General features: G+C 44.0%; 1 protein-coding gene across 5 annotated transcripts in view; it reads left to right on the top strand.

Annotated features, from left to right (window-relative positions):
• Positions 1–21036, top strand: part of ctdp1 (CTD phosphatase 1) — a 129777-nt gene that overhangs the window by 6468 nt on the left and 102273 nt on the right. For 3 of the 5 annotated variants that reach the window (XM_088929295.1, XM_088929292.1, XM_088929294.1), the window contains exons 3-8: positions 265–358; positions 1471–1599; positions 3123–3273; positions 8097–8187; positions 14384–14550; positions 17206–18231. In XM_088929295.1, coding sequence (XP_088785421.1) covers positions 265–358; positions 1471–1599; positions 3123–3273; positions 8097–8187; positions 14384–14550; positions 17206–18231 — 1658 coding nt within the window. The remainder of the gene's footprint in view (positions 1–264; positions 359–1470; positions 1600–3122; positions 3274–8096; positions 8188–14383; positions 14551–17205; positions 18232–21036) is intronic. The other 2 variants (XM_088929296.1, XM_088929293.1) reach the window with 1 other exon arrangement.

The raw sequence follows: 21036 nt of genomic DNA, 5'->3' as shown, positions 1-21036 counted from the left end.
TCCCCTGTATGTGGCTTGTATGTGCTGTGTGAATGAGGTGACGAAGTAAAGTTGAATGAAGAGTGTCTGCACCAGACAAATCCGAGGTCCTAGATTTGAGGCCTAAAATATTTACTGGAGCTATTTCTTCCAAATGTAAATGTGAAGGCCGTTTGTGATGAAGTTTTTTATATCGAATGAAATGGGAGGCGAATGAGAACACGATGATGGTGTTAATCGGTAGGTGTTTAATTTGTTGACCACACTCCCTTGCGTTCTCCGTAGGCTAGAAAGCAAAAACGGGAAACAGCAGGCGCCCATATCCACAGCCAGGGTGTCGATGGTCCACAGTGTCCCAGAGCTCATGGTCAGCTCGGAGGTGAGTTCTTCGGCAGGGAGGGGCTGAGCCTTCGACCACCTCACTCTCCAGGGTGCGGGTCGAGGAAGGAAAAACCCACACGAGAGACCCGGAAGGAGAGGACGCCTTTAGGCCCGTCTTGCTCATTGGGCTTCTGGTCGAGAATTGATCTGAGGATCTCCTCTTGCAGGAAAGAGTTTGAAGGGTCTTGGGGTCTTCACGTCATCAGCTTGGTTGGGTAGCTGGTTCCAGACTCCCAGCACCTCTTGATTCGAGAAGTGCCTCCTGTTAAATGCTCTTGGTCTTCCATTTCATTTGATCTGATCTCCGTTTCCTTGAGGGTTAAAGTCAGTCCAATGGAATTCTTTATCACTACCTTTCAGGACATTGAAAGCCATCACCCCTGAGATATTTGTTCAAGATGAAAGAGATTCAGGTCCTTAAACCTACATGTCTAAGGCTCTTGGCTTCCAGGTGTGGTTCCCCAGAACTTTACCTGTGGCTTTCTTGTGAATAATGTAATGAGTGTAACCTGCAATGATGGCAGCATGGTGTCTTGGAATTACTCTCTGCTGCCACACAATTCTCAGGTCCTGGCTAGGAAAAGATTCTGTATGGACTTTGCACGTTTACCCTGCGGTCGTGTGGGTTTTCTCCAAGTGCTCAGTTTTCACCTCGCGGTCCAGAGCTATGCCGTCTAGGTTAATTGGTCCCCTCCAGGGTGCAGCCTGCCTTGTCTGCTGGTTTGGGCTCCGGTTCACCAGAACCCTGTACTGGACCAAGCGGCTGTTGAAAATGGATAAATTGATGACCTCGGGTGTCTCGTGTAGCCCTAAATTGTCAGAACAGGTGAATCCAGTTTACATCGGATCCCAGAGACTGCTTAAGATCTGCACTGCATTTTGATCTACGGCACGTTCATGTTAACCAGACAGCTGGATACCAGTAGATTCTTTTCTTCTCCTCCGGGAGACAATATTTGACGCGAGTTTTATTGGTAGGAAACAAAACCAAAATAAAAAAGCTCTTGCTCATGGACCCGTCGCGTCCTCGTGTCCCGAGGGGCCTCCCTGGAATCGCGGGGTCTCGCGACCGCTGTGCGGCCGTGTGAGTAAGAGCCTCTTTCTCTGCAGCAAGCGGAGCAGCTGGGGCGCGAGGACCAGCAGCGCCTACACCGCAACAGGAAGCTGGTGCTGATGGTGGACCTGGACCAGACGCTCATCCACACCACGGAGCAGAACTGCCAGCGCATGTCCAATAAGGTAACCAGAGCGCCTGGGGAGGCCGTCTGGGATCATTAACTGACAACCCACTGAAGCTCAGCAGGTGTGAGCCTGGTCAGTACCTGAATGGAAAAAACTCGGGTTGCCTCTGGAAGAGGTGTTAGTGGGGCCAGCAGGGGGCGCTCACCCTGTGGTCTCTCTGGTATTAAGGCCCCAGTATGGCGACAGGGACACTGTTCTGCAAAAAGGCACCGTCCTTTGGGGGAGACGTAAAACCCCAGTCCTGACTCTCTGTGGTCATTAAAAACCCCAGAGCGTTTCTTGAAAAGAGTAGGAATGTTACCCCAGTGTCCTGTCCAAATTTACCATTGGCCTTTACCAATCATGGCCTCCTAATAATAATCCCCATCTATGAATTGGTTTCATCACTCAGCTTTCCTCCCCACTGATAGCTGGTGTGTGGTGAGCGTTCTGGTGCACTATGGCTGCTGTCACATCATCCAGGTGGGGCTGCACATTGGTGGTGGTGGAGGGGAGTCCCCGTTACCTGTAACGTGTCCAGAAAAGCGCTGTATAAGTGTAAGGAATTATTAATTAGGCTTTCCTGGAGACAGACAGAAGGTCCATTTAAAGGTAGTGGTCTTAGGGACCTCATGTGTGGCTCAGACAGTAAAAGTGCTCACCTGAGTTCAGTCTGAGTTCACTGTGGCTGCCGGTTCGAGCTGGGGGTCAGGTGAGCACTGTGGCGCACCATGGGCAGGGCGAGAGTAATAACGTGGGCAGTGGTCACTGAGGACGGCCAGGCTCTGCCCGGGGGATTGTGGTGTGATGGCGCTAGGTGGCTCAGCCTGTGGCCCGGTGATCTCGAGAGCGTGTTCGTGCCAGTGGCTGCAGCTTTTCAGTAATCGTCATGGTAACGTTTTCACAGCAAACATCCTCCTAGAGCTTACAAGTCATAAGCAGAGGTTTGTTTCTTTTTTTGAGGTGTCGAAACTTCTATAAGCCAAATAGGTGCTTCGAGAAAAGCATAAAATAGTGGGTTTTCAGCCAGCAGGTAATTTTCTGGAAGCCGTCCTACATCACCAGTGAGAGGTTTGTCCTCCTCTTTAAAAGCAACAGAGGCTTGCAATTTAGAGCATCGCTGTCGGAAGATAATCTCTGCTGGTAAGGGGTTGCAGTGAAATGCATTTCGATGGATTTGTCGCATTTCTTGTGACCCCAGTGCCGGTCTCTTAACAGACGTTGACCGAGATGGTGTTTGGACTTGGGCACGGAGTTTTCCCTGTGGGAATGGCTTAAAACGGATAGAAGGAATGATGCTGTAGGGTTGGAAATTGCGTTATTCGTTTCAGAGGACAGGAAACCCGACAACTACAGTTTGAGCCACCCACACAGAAGCCTCTCTGTGGAAATGGAAATACAAAATGTAAAATAAGTGGGCGTGGAGCTCCATCCGCTCCAGGTTGCGAGGGTGTTCTCTATTCCCCTGCGCTCTTGTTTGCGGTCTGTGGCGAGCCTCTGCACAGCTCTTCCCTGGTTTAAAAGGCCGTTCCTCTCCACAGGGAATCTTCCACTTCCAGCTGGGCCGCGGGGAGCCCATGCTGCACACCCGGCTGCGCCCGCACTGCAAGGACTTCCTGGAGAAGATCGCCAGGCTTTACGAGCTGCACGTCTTCACCTTCGGGAGCCGGCTCTACGCGCACACCATAGCAGGTACGGGACGAGACCCGGCTCGCGCTGGGAAGGGCAGGGCAGTGTGGGGACACCTCTGTTAAAAAAAAATGAGTATTAAAACTGAGTATTTTTTTGTTATACGCACCCCTTGTGGCTTGCCAGTCCTCTTTTTCACATCTAAACTTGCAGCTCTGAGCCCTGGATGGCACAAGGGAAAGAAAGGAAGTGTGGACAGACTTGGGGTGTTTCTCAAAAACGATAGCAGTGTTACACTGGCATCACGGCCAAATTTCCCCCTGGCCTTGACCCATCATGGCCTCCTATAATCCCCATCTCTGAACTGGCTTCATCACTCTGTTCTCCTCCCCACTGAGAGCTGGTGTATGGTGAGTGTACTGGCGCACTTTGGCTGCCGTCACATCACTCAGGTGGGGGCTGCACATTGGTGGTGGTAGTGGGATTCCCCATTACCTGTAAAGCACTTTGAGTGGAGTGTCCAGAAAAGCATTACATAAGTGTACGAAATTATTATTATTACTACTCCCACTTGTGAGTAGGTTCAGTGCCAGTGGGAGGAGAGGTGCATCCCAGGCTGTGACCTCCCCAAGCCTGCAGGTGCCCACAAGCCCGCAGGGGTTGCTGTGCCACCCTGCCCTGCCCTCGAGAACTTCAGGAATACTGGACAAAATTAACTTGCTTTTTCCACCAAACAATATATATGGTAATATATAATGCACAATGTACAGAATGTTTCCCAGGGAATAGCTTCAAAGCCTTGAAAATTTCATCTAACATCTTGGCATTTAATTTGCTTGAAAGGCATCAGGTGGTTAAGAGAATAAATGTGAATTGTGCAGACTCTTGTGTACCCTGTGCTTCCTCGCTGTTGTCAGCTCACAGCATTGTAACGTGGGTAATTTAGTTTTCAAGTACCATTCCTTTCCTTAAAACAGACCTAATTAAACCTAATTAGTTAAGAGAGCCTTTGGAGATGTTCATCATACGCATGTTTTAGTCCTCCGCCGGCCTATTCTAATTGTCTTCTGAATGTCAGCAGGTGAGAAATGCGTTTTGTTCTGTTTTGTTTTTTTTTGTGTGTGTGCGCTGTGCAGCTGTTAACCGTTTCTGCTTGTATAAGGAAGTGGGGTGTTCGTTCAATTCAGGATTACCCTGAAATGGCCACTGAGTGGCAGCACTTACCTGCAAAATGTGAAATTGACTTACTGTGCCACAGTACCTTTCCTTCACGCTGCATGAGCCTGTGTATGAAAGAGATTGTCACAGCCCAGTCTATAAAATGTGTGGAAGCCACAGTAATAATGTTATGTTTGAGGCTGGAATCCATACTTTAAGATCAATGTGTTCCTTTTAGCATCTGGATTCTGTTTGAGGCAGGGAGACGTAAAACAAATCAACCCTGTGCTGATTTGCTCGGTACACATTTCTGGGAGCTGCAGGTACTTTCTTAGCGCTAGAGGCAAGACGTAATGATGTGAAGGGGTCCTGAAAGAGTTCCCTACATGCCTCATGAAGGGTGAGATTAATCGGAGATTCAGGATAATCCTTCTTTTAATGTCATATGTATTGCAAGTATGATGTATTTTTTTGTTGATCATCATCTCAGATCTTTAAATGTGAGAATTTGACAAAGAAGCCCACTTTTTGTTCTAACAGTCAGGAACGTTCCATCTTTTTTTTTTGAAAATCATAGGCTCAAACTGTACGTATTGAGGGGTTAACCTTAATACAATTGTGTTGTACACAAAAGGAAACGATGTGGAAGTGTATTTTACATGGAGAGCAGGAGAAGCTTCTTTACAAAAAGAGCTGTGGAGGTCTTGAACAGGGTGCTCTGTCCTGTTGTTGAAGCCAAATCCCTGATTTAAATAAATGAAAGGACGCCATTCAGCCCCCTAGCTCATTTGGTAATTAGTAGCTAATTTGATCCAAGGACCTCATCCATCTGTTTCTTGAAAGAAGCCAGGGTATCAGATATATAATTGCCATTGGTTTTGACTTAAAGTTTGCTTGTTGCATTGAACATCCAGTCGCTAGTTCTAGCATCTGAGGAGGAAACAAAATGGTGTAAATTGGTGCCTCCCATTAAATTTGTTAACAGCATCATTCCAGTTGTTTCCTGCCAGGAAAACATGTCTGAGATTGAATTAAGTGAAACAGGTGAGTTATCTGAAAGGATTAAAGCAGATGGAATTACTGGGTTTTGTTGGTCATTGTGCTAAGCAATGATGCAGTTTCTGACAAAAAAAAAGTGAAAACCGAGTTTTCACAGTCTCTGCCTTGCAGTTTGAGGTTGAAGAGAGGCTTTCCTTCTCCGTTTTAAAACGATTGCATCTCAGGGACATTTTGGAATTTGATGTGATGCATTGTGGTGGCGTCAGTTCAAAATTCAGAGTGTCACATATCTTGTACTCCTCTAATACAGTCTAATCCTGATATGATACATGATTTCTTTTCTTCCTCGACGTGTTAATGAGACCTGAGAGAATGTCTTATCCCTGCCTCAGTAGAGTATAAAGCCGCAAGCAGTAGCATCTTGGCTGGAGTTTCTCTTTTCCCGCAAGGTTGGATGAATTGATTTTCAAATAATGTGAATAAAAATGAAACTACAGAATCTGAAATTGTTTGTCAGAAACAGGGGAATTATGCAAAGGGGGAAAATAATGCTGAACCACTGAATTGTTACTGTTTTATCACTTCAGAAGACAAGATGGATATATTTAGCTTCTAGGGTGCTCTGGGCTCTATATTTTGTAATGCAATGGAAAAATGTGTGTGTGTGAAGGGGTGGGGGGATTTGGGAAGCGATATTGCAGTTTAGAAATTGCAATTTTGAGCCGCGCAGGGCTTTGTAAATTTTGGCGGAAGACCAGCATTTATTGCTGTGTGTTCCAAGAGCATCAGTAGTTTACTACTATCCTGCCCCTTTCAGCTGCTGTGTCATGGTAGCTGCACACTTGGTGCCCATACCAGCAGGACCACGGTGGACACCCACGGGGAGACTGCAGTGGACACACTGTGCACATCATACACAAATGTGTCCCCATGTTGTATACAACACACATCGCCACTGTGTCCCTCTGTGCGCCACCGACTGCTGTGAGCAGTTGTCATGGTTATGAAAGACAGCAGACAAAACTGGGAAAAAAATCAATTGCCTGATCAACAACAACAAAAAAAGATAAAAATCATCAATTCTGCATTGGGGGAAGAGAGGTTGAAGGATAATTACAATTTCTGAACTTAACATAAACAGACAGTGCAATCCAGACATGGAAGTATTGATAAATTAGCCTCCTTTCATGATTCAGAAGACCTCTGTGTCTTTCTGGAAGTTTCTGTTTTTTTTTTTTCCGTTGCTTTGATTCTTTCTTACTTTGTTAATGACTTGGAGAAACTGCTGTCGATGGGCACAGTACAATGCAACCTGTATGTAAAATTGGTCTGAACAAAAAAGCGAATGTACAGTTCATCTAAAATACTGTTGAAAATCATTTGAAAAGGTTGTAAACAATGTGAAAATAAACTTACCTGGGTTATGATTTCACTAGGATTGGAGTAACAGACGACTGACTTCTGGTTATTTCCTCCTTCTGGTTATTTCCTCCTTGTTAATTAAGCACATTTCTCATTTTGTTTGGGTTTATTTTTAAATTTTTGCTTTTGATGAGACTTGGAGATATTGCTATTTATGGACACAATACGATCGATGCATGCACTATTGGTCTGCAAAGAAAAAAGTAAATATACATCTAAAATACCACTAAAACTCCTTTTAAGATGCTGTAAAAAAGTAAAAACTATTAATTTAATTGAAAATTAATTTAAGTGAAAGTCTTGCCCAAATCTAATGTTTATTTGGTTAATAATTTTCTACTGGAATCGGCGTACCAATTACTACACAAGTCTGATTACATTTGGAATACTGGTTTTGTTTTCTCCTGTTGATATATTTCTCAAGATGCAGTTTGTTTAAATTGTAACTTTTGACATGAGATGGGGTTAACCCAGGTCTTATTCACATAATAAATTCCCAGGTTAGGGTTTCCAGTAAGCATCAGAGTAACAAATGCTACTATATCTTTCTTGACAATGACAAATATTACTACTCTAGTTCTAAAAATGCCCCTGAAATTTGTTAAAACTCTTTAAAAACTCTGCAGGTCTGTTCCACATTTGTGCACTCTTTTTTTTAAATTAATAATGAGGCTGCTTTAAGATACATAAAAACTCTTGCAGATTGTAATAATGCTAAATCCCTCCAGTTATGAAACACCTTTTATTTGTGACTGCATATTTAATCCTTTAAAGATTACTCAGTTAAAAGACTTTTTTTTTCCAGATGACTTTTCCCCCAAGAAACACGGAAAATGGGGGTGTGTGAATCGCAGGCTGAATTATTTTGCTTTTTTCAAATATAAAAATTGAGCAACAAAAAAATTTCTTAATCCTCAGATCAGGAGATACGCTCTCACGTCGCGGAGTATTAGGAACCCTCATCCGACAGACGTGCTGGGCCTGTGCTCAGGCAGCAGGGACACCATGGGCAGGACGAAGTGTGTGTTCCACGTGTTTCAAACACTTGCAGTGGGCACCCCTGTCCAAGAAGCGGGATGAGGGCAGTGCTTTGTGGGTGAGAAGAGTGGGACTCTGTGCTCCACGGAGTGTAGGATTTTTATTTGGTTTTCAAGGTTGCCAAAAAAAAATCTCGACCTGGAGTTATAGTAGGCTATCTAGGAAGAATGTTTTTTGCGTTTTCCTTGACGCCAAAGTACTTCCATGTGAAGTAACGGTATAAACCAACCAAAAGATTGTTTTTGACTTCTTGTTTTTTTTTCTTAAAGGATTTCTGGATCCGGAAAAGAAACTCTTCTCCCATCGGATTTTGTCGAGAGATGAATGCATTGATCCCTTCTCCAAAACAGGGAACCTAAGGTAGAGTTTTTGTTTTGAGTTACGCTGGACCAAGGCTGGATGTGAGTTACTGCAGGCTGTGCTGTAATCCTGTGCTTCGACTGCACTTGGGTGCTGATGTTACTACTGGTGTCCATGCATTAAAACAGAATTTAACAACAACGTACACAGGCAGTGTAGCCTGTCCTTTCCACGGTATTACTTCCAGGTTGGTAACTGTTAAATATGGCAGCCATTGTACATGTAAACGTGTATCCATTTCTGAATATGCTTGAGTTCTGGACATTTATACACTGGGGGGTTCCCACACAAGCTGTACATCTGTGATGCCTGCTTTGCACCAGGATACTTCTGCTGTTCTGTTGGAATCTGTCCCATTTGTCTCGTACAGTTTGGACAAGCATGTGCCTGTTCACACGATATCGCATGTAGTCCCAGCTTATGTTCAGTGGGGCTCTGGCCTGTCGAGTAGGTCATCCACAGCTCAAGTCGGAAGAAAGCCGTCCTTACATGAGCTGTGTGAGGACACGGCTTTGCCCTGCTGGCGTGTTGTCATGGCAGGATGAGCTCTCAGGAAGTGTGGCACAGGCAGTGAGGTCCCAGGACTTGATCACTGTAGCACCGTTCAGCCAGGTCGCCAACTCGATGCTCCCTGTCAACTGGTCAGTTGTGCACAACAGTCACACCCGCTGGGGCTGGTGTCCACCTTGATCTTTAAAACAGACCAAAATGCAGAAATCCGTAGCTTGACACCAAAAGGAGTTAGTTGTGGGTGTTTTCAGTAAAAAACAAAAAGTAAAAGAAGGACATTAGGGTTATCTAATGAAATAATGTTTTGCGATGTGGCATTTATTAGAAGAACTATTACTGTTGACTTTAAACCATCAGCAAAAATGAAGCATTTTAACTGTATTTTGCTGGGATTTGTACATGGACACAGTATTTGAGGGGAAAAACTAAACCAAGGACATCCTCACTGCTAATCGACTAGCAAATTGTGATTCCTGCAGCCTAAATCAACAAATCATAATTAGTGGTTTACATTTGTAGCGATTTATACAGCTGTTTTTTCTTTTACTGGATCAATGCAGATGGAAGTACCTTGTTCAAGGGTACAACAGCAATGTCTTACTTGGGAATTGAACTTATGACCTTCCAGTTAAGTCTAGAATGCTAACCACTGCTCCACACCTCTTCGTGATTCAGTTCTTGCACTGATCGTCCCTCCAAAACAGCTTTAAACTGCCTTCACAAATTATGATATTAAGCTATGTCTTTAAAAGATTAGGAGTACTGTAATTAGAAACTCAGTTTGCCATATTCATGCATTACGAACAGTTGTATTCTTGTACTGTATTAGTTTTGTTTAATACTTCTTGTGGGTAGAATAGTAAGTTGGACAGTTAAACAGGATTCACTGTTCTTGGACTGCTAGGCTCTCATTAGGAAAGATGAATGGATGTATCTTTGAAGGTCTAGTTGCTGAAGTAAATACATGTCAGGGCTGTACAATATACAAATGGATTTAATTACCTCAGAAATTATAGTATTTATTTAATGAAAATTGAGCACATTCATTTTGAGGATTTATATTTTTTCAGCACAGTTGGTTAGAAAATAACTAATATATTAACTGATATAGATAAATGATCTTTTGAATGGCTGTTTCTTGCCAGATAATACATTCTTTCTTGCCTTTTGTAAAGGAAAAAGTGTCCCAGTGAAACTGACATTTTGCACTTGGCTTTTAAGTAACTCTTTTCTTATTTATCTGGTGTATTTGAGCTTTTCTTAGTTTGCGTTGTTGCTTGCGATAAAAGATGGTCTGCTTTGCATTTATAAACTCTTTGCTGATTTTTAAAACTTGGCATGTAAGGAAGGAATATCTTCTTCTGTGTCTCTTCCAGTACAGTTATTCTGTGTTTCTGCAGTGTGACACAGGTGATGAGCGTGTAACATCACTGGATTTTTTTAATCCCTTTCATCTGACACCTTATCTATATGTTAACTATATCTGTATTGAAATTTTGTTTCTACAAAAATTCAGACTAAATATCTGGATTGTAATCTAATTACGCAGCAAGTAGAAACTCCCCTGTGTTTTATGAGAGAATGAGGAGCAATGGAGCAAGCAGTGCTTCCCTGGAAGTGTTTTTTCAGCTAATTGTGCTTTGTGTAGGCTTGAAAATGTATCTCTATCAGTGATGGAGCAGAATCCCCAGAAGATCACACAGTCTCTGTTATCGGCTGTAGTTAGGCTTGTTACCTGAAGGGTTAGGCACTCTTCATGCAGTTACATGTCATGTCAATAGATAGTGGATGGGACATCCTGGGTGGCTCAGCATGGAAAGGTCTGATCCAGGTGTCACAGGTTGGAGTCTGGGTCTGCTAATTAGCAGACTGTTCCTGGATTCCTGTAGTGACAGTATACAGTTGTCTGAGGAACTGCAGGGTGGGAAGTGTAAGACAGGGAGGGCTCTCTGTGACAGCAGCAACTCCTGCAGCCTCCCGGGACCTTAAAGGTTTGCTGTGCAGTCAGTGAGGGAAAGCAGCTCTCCTCCGAATGGCACTGATCCTCTGATATGGACCAGTGCTGTTGGCGAGGGACAGTCCTCCCTTCCAATCTGGATTGATCCTCCTTTATGGGGTGGTGCTATTGGTGAATGATGCAACTCTCCTCCAATTGGCACTGATGCTCCAGTACAATGCGGTGCTGTTGGTGAGGGACACGACTCTACTCCAATCAGGGCAGGACCTCCAGTATGAGGCGGAGCTGTTGGTGAGGGACATAACTCTCCTCCAATCAGAACTGATCCTCCAGTAAGAGGCAGTGCTGTTGGTGAGGGATGTACATCTCCAGTCAGCACTGATCCTTCGGTTTGTGAGGTGGGTGGGTTGGACAGCTTACTCTTTCTCCACTTTGTATGGTTGGAGGGTTTGCCATGAAAAATCACAAGGGTTGATTCCAGAATCGGGGGGATTACACAAAAAATAAATCAATTCAATTTTTTTCTTGAATTTCATCAATAATCCTCCCTTTAAAAAAATGCTAGTGATCCCTGTGAGAATTAATTAAATAGACCGGATGTGCTATCTTAGAATTTTAATTGGTATAGGTGTTTGATTTAAAAGCTGTTACAAAAATTATGGGTGGATGGATGGAGGTTGTTGTTTTTATGTAGGTTTATTTAAATATTCTAAATACGTTTTTAGGTGGTGGATAGTATGTGGGGTTTTTGTGTCAGCTGCAGAATGGGACAGGTTTATTGTTGACTTATTAAGACTTCTGTACTAACAGGCTGGGGTTACATTTCACCTTTACTTCTGACCCCCAAGCCAACAAAGGCTGTTTTAAATGCACAGGATAGTGACTATGTACAGCAATGCTCTTGGGAAAATTAGGTGAGGGAAGAAAAACGTACTTGAAAGATAAAAACTGTCTTATTGTATTACAACGTGGCAGAGAGAAATACTTGCAGATCCCGCGCTTAAATGCAAGGAATTGCAACACCTGAATAATTAAACATCAAATAATTTATTAATCAAAGCTTAAAAATTTGAACGATTCCTGAATATGGATGTTGTTGTTACAGCAGTAATTACTCAGAGTTTGACCAATATGCTTTAAATTCCATTCTGTAAAAAACTCATCAGTGAAGAAAATATAATGGATAACACTGACGGTAGAACAGGGTTTTCTTGTCGTGTGGAATCTTGTCAGTATGATATTTTTATCTCAGTGTCCACTGTTGTGCAGCTGTGAATGTGATTCTAGATAATGTCCAGCAAAACATTTTAATTAATTTCCAAAACTTGTCATGGGGTATTTCCATTAGATGACACTGTATTTCATTAGATCTGACCTGTCGACATGAAGAGAAATAGTGGAAAAACATTCTCCGAAAGCAAACGTCTGCGCTTGTCCTGTCGTCTGCAGAATGACGGAACCCCAAATGTGCTTCCAGTGCATTTAGGGCCTGAAAACGGAGTTTAAATGAATCCCTTTATGAGGTTAATGAAGTGTTGGTTAATGAAGTCCAACTGCTGTGGACATTCCCAGGAGCAGGACTGGGTACCCCTGACCAGGTCACACTCGAGTAGACGTCCCTGTCTTCTGTGTGGACAATGGGGCAGATAAGTACAATATATATCTAGACAGGAATAAGAACAGTGGTGTCAACTCACTTAAAAAATGCTCCTTTTTTGTAACTCGTGCATGATTAGGGGGTGATATTGAGCACCCAGTGGTCAGATGAAAACCTATGCTGTCCTTCCCAGACAGGAAAGATAATTCTTTCAAAGCTTCAAATTAAGCTTTTACACTGATATGCTCAGAGCCAAAAGAATAAACCATCAAAATGCGTTGGGTTTTTTTAGCATCCAATTTTCCACACTCTTTAGAAAGACTTTCTTTTTTTTGTCGTTGACATGTTGTCCCAGACATGTTGTTGAAGCTGATGCCCTGGTTTCTTTCAAGAAACTGCTGGATGAGATCCTTGGATTAACTGTTAACTATCCAACATGCTGGATTATCTGAATGATGATATTAATTCCTTACACTTATGCAGAATTTTTCTGGATGTTCCCTCAAAGCGCTCTACAGGTAATGGGGACTCCCCTCCACCACCACCAATGTGTAACCCCCACCTGGATGATGCAACGGCAGCCAGAAAGCTCCCCACACATCAGCTATAAGTGGGGAGGAGAACAGTGTCATGAAGCCAGTTCAGAGATGAGATTATTAGAGAGCCATTATTGGTAAAGGCATGGAGGAAATTTGGCCAGGACACTGGGGTAACACCCCTAATTTTTTTGAGAAATGCCCTGGGGTTTTTAATGACCTCTGAGAGTCAGGACCTCCATTTTACATGTAAATTTTACATTTACACATCTCTTATGATGGCAACTAAGAGATCTTCTCCTGGCTATGAATGTCACGTAACTGTGCTGCCTGAGCCAGGTGCTGTTTGCGTGCTTTGTCTGATCACAGAGGACACCTGCAGCCATGGGGAAATTCGTGATGCTCGGCTAAGTGTGGGAAACGTGTCTGATAAATGTTCTTATGTTCTTGTCAAGCTAGTCCTCCTTCCAAGCTGTACTGCAAATACAGTTTTGATGAAGGAGAAATGGAGACAGGCTTTTAAAAAGCGCTGTGGTGGATGTGGTCTTTTGAAAGGGGTCCCTAGACATTCAGAACTTCTTGTTAAAAACGCGGGGGAGGATGAGGAAAGACAGACTCCTCTCACCTGCCCGCCTTCGAACCGCTTATCTTTTGACGCTTGTGACGGAGGAGGAGCCCTGATTGGTGGAGAGGCGTGTCCCTCACTGGCAGCACCGCGTGAGCCTGCAGGTGCCCAGGAGGCCACAGGGGGCGCTGTGTCCCTGAGGTTTGAGAGGGCCCTGGCAGTCCCACGCGCTGCCTCGGGTGCCCAGGGGATTACAGTGATGTGTTTGAATCAGACAGGTTGGGAGCGAGATGGCGTTTTTTGTGGCTTCACAAAAACATTTTTAAAATGTAAACCTTTTATGCTTTTTTTGGTTGCCCACTGTAAACTGATTTCTTACATAAGAGAGATGTGCATATTCTAGGTGAGTGTATAGTGAAGGCCTAGGATTTCTCAAAATATACATGTATATGGAATATTTTGTTGGAGTGAACTGTACAGTATGCATGCAACATATCACATTGGCGCACTCACAAATATACAGTAATAATATAGCTAATAATAATATAGATAGTATAGGGCCTTCATGATTGACTCTTATCTTTTATCCAAGTCTAATATTATTTCATTCCGTCTACTACAAATCATTACTCCCTTTTCGCCAACAAGTCTACTAACTTCTAACTTTGCGATTCATCAGTGCTTGTGTCATTCTGCGATTTGGATTCTTTACAATTATGTTGCAATGTAATTAAATCTATTAAAACCATTAACTGTTTATATTATTATTCTTAATGTTTCATTTTAATTATGTTACTGGGAACTATGTAATCTTGTCAGCTAATAAGGAATGGCAATATTGTGATCCTGGAAGAAATTGTTCAGTAATGAGATAATCACGAAGTCATATTACAAGATGGTAATTGCAAGTTAATGCATTTTCAGGGTCATGTACCTGGGGATCCAGTAAGAAATGCTATTTTTTTTATTACTGCTAGTAGACAGACAGAGCGTTAGGAACAAATAACTTTTTGATCATCTGACCCTTGCAGAAACCTTTTCCCCTGTGGCGATTCCATGGTGTGTATTATTGATGACCGGGAAGACGTCTGGAAGTTTGCTCCTAACCTCATCACGGTCAAGAAGTACATCTACTTCCAGGGCACCGGCGACATCAACGCTCCCCCTGGCTCAAGGGAAACTCAGATGAAGAGAAAAGGTAGAAATTATTGCTAAAAATGGGGAAATGGGCATTGTTTCTGTGAAAATGAAGCAATTGTATAAAAGAGGCCTCTACTAAAGAGTCTTAATTCTTCCCTCATAATGTAGTGAAACACTGTTATTCCTCACTGTTTGAAATTGGTCTTGGTTTGCTTGAAGACTTTGTTCACCTTTTGAGATAGAGTTTTGAACGAGGTACATTTATTTAGATGCACTGATCTCTTCAATGAGAAAACACCTTGGTTCATGGTGTGTCACAAGTGTGATGTCCTGTATATACCACGGTTGTCTGTATTTCATTAGCTGTATATTTCCAGGGGATGTTCAAATAGCGACTTATATAATCTTACGTAAAGCTCTCCTCCAGATTTATCCACACTGATTTGCTCAGGAATCATATTGGTTGCTTTTCCCAGAGGTGTAGATCACTGTGATGTGAATGGAAGATGTGTATCTGTTGTAGTAGAAGCTTTGTCTGTACTTTTGCTTACAAAATACTTACTAGTGGTTGTTCTTGGTAATTTTCCTGGGTTGTATATTTATTCTAAGAGAAAACAACCACCTGTAGACTGTAATTAGCAAGTACTCGAGTGTCAGTTATGTTTTTGCTGAATGTTTTGCATTCAGAATGTCTCATAATGGCAGTTTTTTTACCATGAGATCTCGGTTACAATACTTTAATGAGAGAACAGACTGCACTGTTTGTCTGCCCACAGACAAACTAGATGCCCAGGCCTCCTTAAAGAAACCGCTGGATTCAATCATTAGATCTATGAGCTAATAGCAACGACATGGGCTAGATGGGCTAAGAACCCTCCTCTCTTTTGTCACTTTTTGTTTTTAATGAGCAGTACTTGACCAGACAATATGTAATATATCCCAACGGTTCTTTCTTAATCCTTAAGTAATCCCTGAGCTCACAGAAAAAAGGCAGAAGCGTTGCAATATTTATTGGCTAGTATATTAAATCTTAAAAAAGCTACAAAAAGTTAAAATAGAATATTTTAATATCACATGATTAGAATTTGGCTTTCTCAGTGTTTGAAAAGTAAAGTAATGTAGTTAAAGCAATGTGCTGTGACCCACAGGAATGGCTGTGTGAGGAGATGACCCTAAAACTTTTACATTCTGCATTTTTAAAAAATGTTTGTACTTTGTAAAAGCGAATGGAAATTCCTTGAAACACACACTCCTTGTGTTGGCGTAACAGTAGCCTAGCAAACATCACTGAGGTTCATTAAATTGCTTGAGTTTTAGAGGGACAGAGCAAGCCCACTGGGAATATCGGTTATGGTAAAGGTGGCATAGCTTATTATAGGATCTCCATTGTGTGCTAATAGAAAAGACCTTGCTGTTTCTATAGGGCCATAATGTTGAATGGAATTGCTTGATAAAATATCAGATAAATCAATGTTGTAGGGACTTAAATGTGAGTAAAGATGCAAGTGTCTGAGGCCATTGCTTTTCTGATGGCTTGCACTCAGAAAACCTCTTTCTGTGTTGTTTTTGTGGGTTAATGATGGGGGAGATAAGTATTTCAGCTCTGTGGAGGAAGAAGCAATACCTATGGTGAAAAAACAGTGTTCAGGGACTAATTAGCTGGAGGGGAGGTTGGAGAAGAGGAGTGTTTGTGTCTGGTTGCTCATTAGAGGAACTGATTATATTGAACTCCTGTTGGGTAAATGGTTTCCGATCAGCACCGTATAGCACAGATACAGGCTATTTAGTCTCAGTTCAATTTGGTCTCAAAGTCCAATGGGCCATTCGGATGTCTTCAGTTGTTTGGGGAGAACCCGAAATATTTCGTGTTGCATATTTAATCTAGAACAACTAAAGTAAAGCCACAAGTAATAGGTTTATTCCACGCTGAAAAAAAGAAGAAAGAAAAGACAACGTTTCGGCCGTGCGGTCTTCTTCAGGTGTGAAGCCAGTTTTTTGTGTTTGTGGGTTTGGAGTTGCGAGTTGTTTATGTCGGTCTCCACTCGCTGTACAGGGAGGAGGAAGATGTTATTCATTTGATTTGGGTCGCCAGTTGGTCAGGTCTTGCAGTCTCGTTAGTTAGCATACACCCACCTTATTTCCATGTGAAATTAGTGGTTGGATGTTATTTGCTGTGTACAGCACCAACAGCCAATTAACAGTTGCAGTCGACAGGCACGTTGTCTTGCCAAGACCCGTTCAATATTTGGCGGTGTCGCAGGATTGAATTCTGATGATTGTTCAATTAGGGCGTGTTCACACATGGAGAAAATGATGGCGAAACAAGTGGAGACAAATGGTCTGCTCCCCAGCCACAAAGAAAAGTTAGTAAAGTATAGCATGAAATTAATGACACTTCAGTTTTATAAGACTAAAAAAACTCTGGTTGGTTGTCATGGAAAGAGAAATGTAAAAGGAATCAATCTTATTGGCAGGTAATTTTAGAACTGGCAATGTTATGAAGGAGTTGAAAAGTTCATTAATGCATAGATATCAGCATATTAATGGAAGAGCATTGTAAATTTTAGTTTTTTGTCAAAACACCACTTTGTTGTGCAAGCCATTTGGAGTTTTGTCCCTTTTGCAAGTTAAATATGGTAGAATTTTTAAGTAGAAAATAAACCTAAGTTTGCCATTACCTAACTGGCCATATGCCTTGTGTTTTCTTTGCCAGCAGCCAACCACGTAAGCCCACCGGCGGAGAACGCGGAGCAAGCCGTGCCGGCAGTGAAGGAGCTATCGGCAGAGGAGCAGAGCAACGGGCTCAGGAAGCGCGGCCGGGATCGCCATGGCAACAAGCGGGGCCCCGCCGAGGAGGAGCAGCCCTCCAAGTGCGAGGCCACCGCGCCGCAGGACCGCGCGAGCGACCGGACACACCCGGGCGGGGAGGAGGCGGCGGTGCCGGACGGCTCGCGGGTGGGCGACTCGAAGAGTGCCAGGGGCCGGAGCGAGCAAGACGGCGGCAGGGTAGGCGGCCCGAAGCCCGCGCCGAAAGTGACCGGCGGGCCGGGCAACGACCTGGACTTTGACCTCTCCAGCGACAGCGCTAGCGACTCCGGCGCCGGCAATCCCTCCTCTTCGGACAGCGAGGATGAGGAGGAGGAGAAGCGAAGCTGGAGGAAAGATAAGGAATCCGGGGCTGCGGAGCCGATGGGAGCCGACGAAGTCAAGGCCTCTGGGGAGAACCACTCCGGGGAGGATCCTCTTACCGGAATCCGGTTGAGCCAGGAGGCGGATAGCCTAGGGGAGCTCGGCAACGGCTGTCCGGAGAAGAAGGAGGCGGAGACGGAATCGCAGAACAGCGAGCAGTCAGGCGTGACCATGGGGGAGGAGTCCTTGGATCAGAGCATGGAGGAGGAAGAGGAGGAGGAAGAGACGGACCTGGATCAGGATGACCACCTGATTTACCTGGAAGAGGTCCTGGCCCGCATCCACACGGAGTACTACGCCCAGTACGAGCGCTTCTTGAGGGGCGAGTGCCCCGACACGCCCGACATCCGGAAAATTGTCCCCGAGCTAAAAAGCAAAAGCCTGGCAGAAACCAACATTGTGTTCAGTGGCTTGTATCCCACCAACTACCCCATGGAGAGGACGCGGGAGTACTACCACGCCAAGGCCTTGGGGGCGAACATCAGCAGAAATCTTGTTCTGAACCCCAAAGACCCCAACCGCACAACGCACCTCATAGCAGCTCGGGCTGGTGAGTACGACACGTGCCTTTCTTCCCCCTCTGTGTGCCCTTTTAATTTCTTTACCCAATTAACTCTTTCGTTTTTTCTGAATTTTTTCGGTCTAAATCAGAAATGTTTAGTTAGGCGTTATTATCTCTTATTTTTCATACTTAACCGTCTCAAGAGATTTGGACAGTTATGGGTTTTTTTTAGTCACAAATGGGCTGAAATGCTTTCTTTGTCATTTTAACCCCTGACAAATTTAAAAACAAAATTAGCGAATGGTGTGCAATGTTACAGCTACAGTAACATCTGTGCTGATGTGTGAAACGAAACATCTGAAAATTGAAAGATAATATTATAACATTAATACGGTTGCAGTTCATTGTACTGTGCTATTCTGAAGTCGGGACCGATGAAGTTATCAATAAAATATTAGCAGAAAGCATTAAAGAACAACTAGGAATACTGCTTTTTTGTCATCTCTGGGGCTGTGCTTGCTTATGGGTCACGTCTCAATGTTCCATGGTGATGTTCAAAATACAGCTGCATAATTCAGAAATTCTATTATATGCATTGCCATTGCAAGAACAGCACGCTAAAATGTCAATGTATTATTCAAGAAGGCGGGCTGTCCAAAATGCTGGCGTGTGAGATGCGTAGGGGCCATAATTTCCTCAGTGGGGACAACAGGCCACTGTACAATTAACACATTGTTTTGCTGGCAATATGTGGTTGCAAAGCTGGCATTGAGGCAAGGCAATGGTATAGGAAAACAAGCCCCAGCTTTTGTTCTGCCCTCTTAATTTCTCATTAATAGAGTCATATTGTCTTTGTTAATTCAGGACCAGTGTTGCTCCAGACTGCACACAACCAAGTGGTTTTTGAAGTCTGTCATTATGATCTAGTTTACTTTTGAACTTTGATTGAGGGGCATGGTCACTGCTCAGTCCTCCACTGATCCTCTGTTTGTTTCCTGATTTACCTTTCTGAGAACAGCACTGTTGGATGGCAATTGCTCACCCCCGAGTTTAATCTGCTTGACATCTACGTCATTTCTGCATTTTTCAGGGCTCTTTTCACAATGCTGTGCCAGTACTTTCCAACGTAGCTGATCAAGAGATGGGCCAACACATGTTCTTTGCAGCATGAAATTATTTGTGGACACATCACATGCACAGTGATTACTATGATCTTGATGATCGGATGAATAAAAATCCTGAACCAGCCGTGCAACAAATAACTTTCTCTGATTTAGGATCCAGATGCACCTCAATAAGTGTTAATTACTGTTTAAGGGGAAGATGTGTGTCTGGAAGATAAGACCTAAAATCTAAATTATAGACATTGTTGAATCCAAGGGTAACTTATTTAGTTAGTCATTCTACCACTTTAGATGAATCTTAGTGTTCTCAGAAAACTACATATTCCTGATGAGTTCTGTGGCAACCTGGGGCCTCTCTCACAATCACAGTTCTACTCTTGAGTAGGATGCCAGGGCACACACACAAGCACAGCTGTACTCGGGGTGGGACTCCAGTCCATCACTGGGCACACACACAAAAGCACAGCTGTATTCGTAGTGGGACACTGGCCCATCACTGGGCACACGCACAAGCGCAGCTGTAATCGGGGTGGGACACCAGCCCATCACAGGGCACACGCGCAAGCACAGCTGTACTCGGGGTGGGACACCAGCCCATCACTGGGCACATGCGCAAGCACAGCTGTACTTGGGGTGGGACACCAGCCCATCACTGGGCACACGCGAAAGCACAGCTGTGCTCGGGGTGGGACACCAGCCCATCACTGGGCACACGCGAAAGCACAGCTGTGCTCGGGGTGGGACACCAGCCCATCACTGGGCACATGCGCAAGCACAGCTGTACTCAGGGTGGGACACCAGCCCATCACTGGGCACACGCGAAAGCACAGCTGTGCTCGGGGTGGGACACTAGCCCATCACTGGGCACACGCACAAAAGCACAGCTGTACTCGGGGTGGGACACCAGCCCATCACTGGGCACATACAAGCACACAGGGACAATTTGGAGATGTCCGTTAATCTACCCATCTAGTCTGCAGAAGGTGCTGAAGGCTGAAATAGAAGCCAGGACCTAGGAGGCATTTTACTCCCCGGCTGCTGGCGTTAAGTTTCTTCTTGGAAGTACCACAAGTTCACCAGATTTCACTTTTAGATGTTCGAATCAAATACATTTTCATTTGCCCTCCTAAGTAGCTCCCTCCTTCCCTTATATGCTGTTGCACTGTGAGCACTTTCTTGATATGTCTCACCATATTTATACCTCTACTTCTCCCTAGCTTCTTTTTTAATCATTTCCTGTTTTCTCATGTCTTGTGACATAACCATGAAACTGATTTGGTCAGCTCTCAAAGAGCTTTTGAATTGATTTTTTGAAGCCTTTATTGCTGTCTTATGCCCTATCTGCTACTTATCTCTCCTGCCTCCCAACCCCTGTGACAAGAAAGTCACTGCTGAAATTCCCAAGTGGGACTCTGGGTACGTTCCACTGATCAAGTGTCCTGTCCTGACCCACAGCGCCACGTGTTCTACTCGACTCTGGATATATTGACATGTCCAGCTTGAAACAGAGCTCAGGCCTTTCCAGTTCAGTCGACTTGGCTCCCTGCTGTGACCCGGCACCAGCAGGGGTGTAGGTAGCTGTGCACTCACTCCTTGGCCTAGACCTGCCAGTTTTACTGAGCCCTTTGCAATCTGAATTGGATTGCTGCTCTTTCACAGCAGTATTTCTCGATCCTAACCAAACAGCAGTGGAATTACTGTCGTCATCTAAAATGTAAAGGCTTGAACT

Source organism: Atractosteus spatula, chromosome 12 (assembly GCF_055471065.1).
Source record: "Atractosteus spatula isolate fAtrSpa1 chromosome 12, fAtrSpa1.hap1, whole genome shotgun sequence".
NCBI classification, from domain to species: Eukaryota; Metazoa; Chordata; class Actinopteri; order Semionotiformes; family Lepisosteidae; genus Atractosteus; species Atractosteus spatula.
This window is presented reverse-complemented; position numbering and strand designations above follow the sequence as displayed.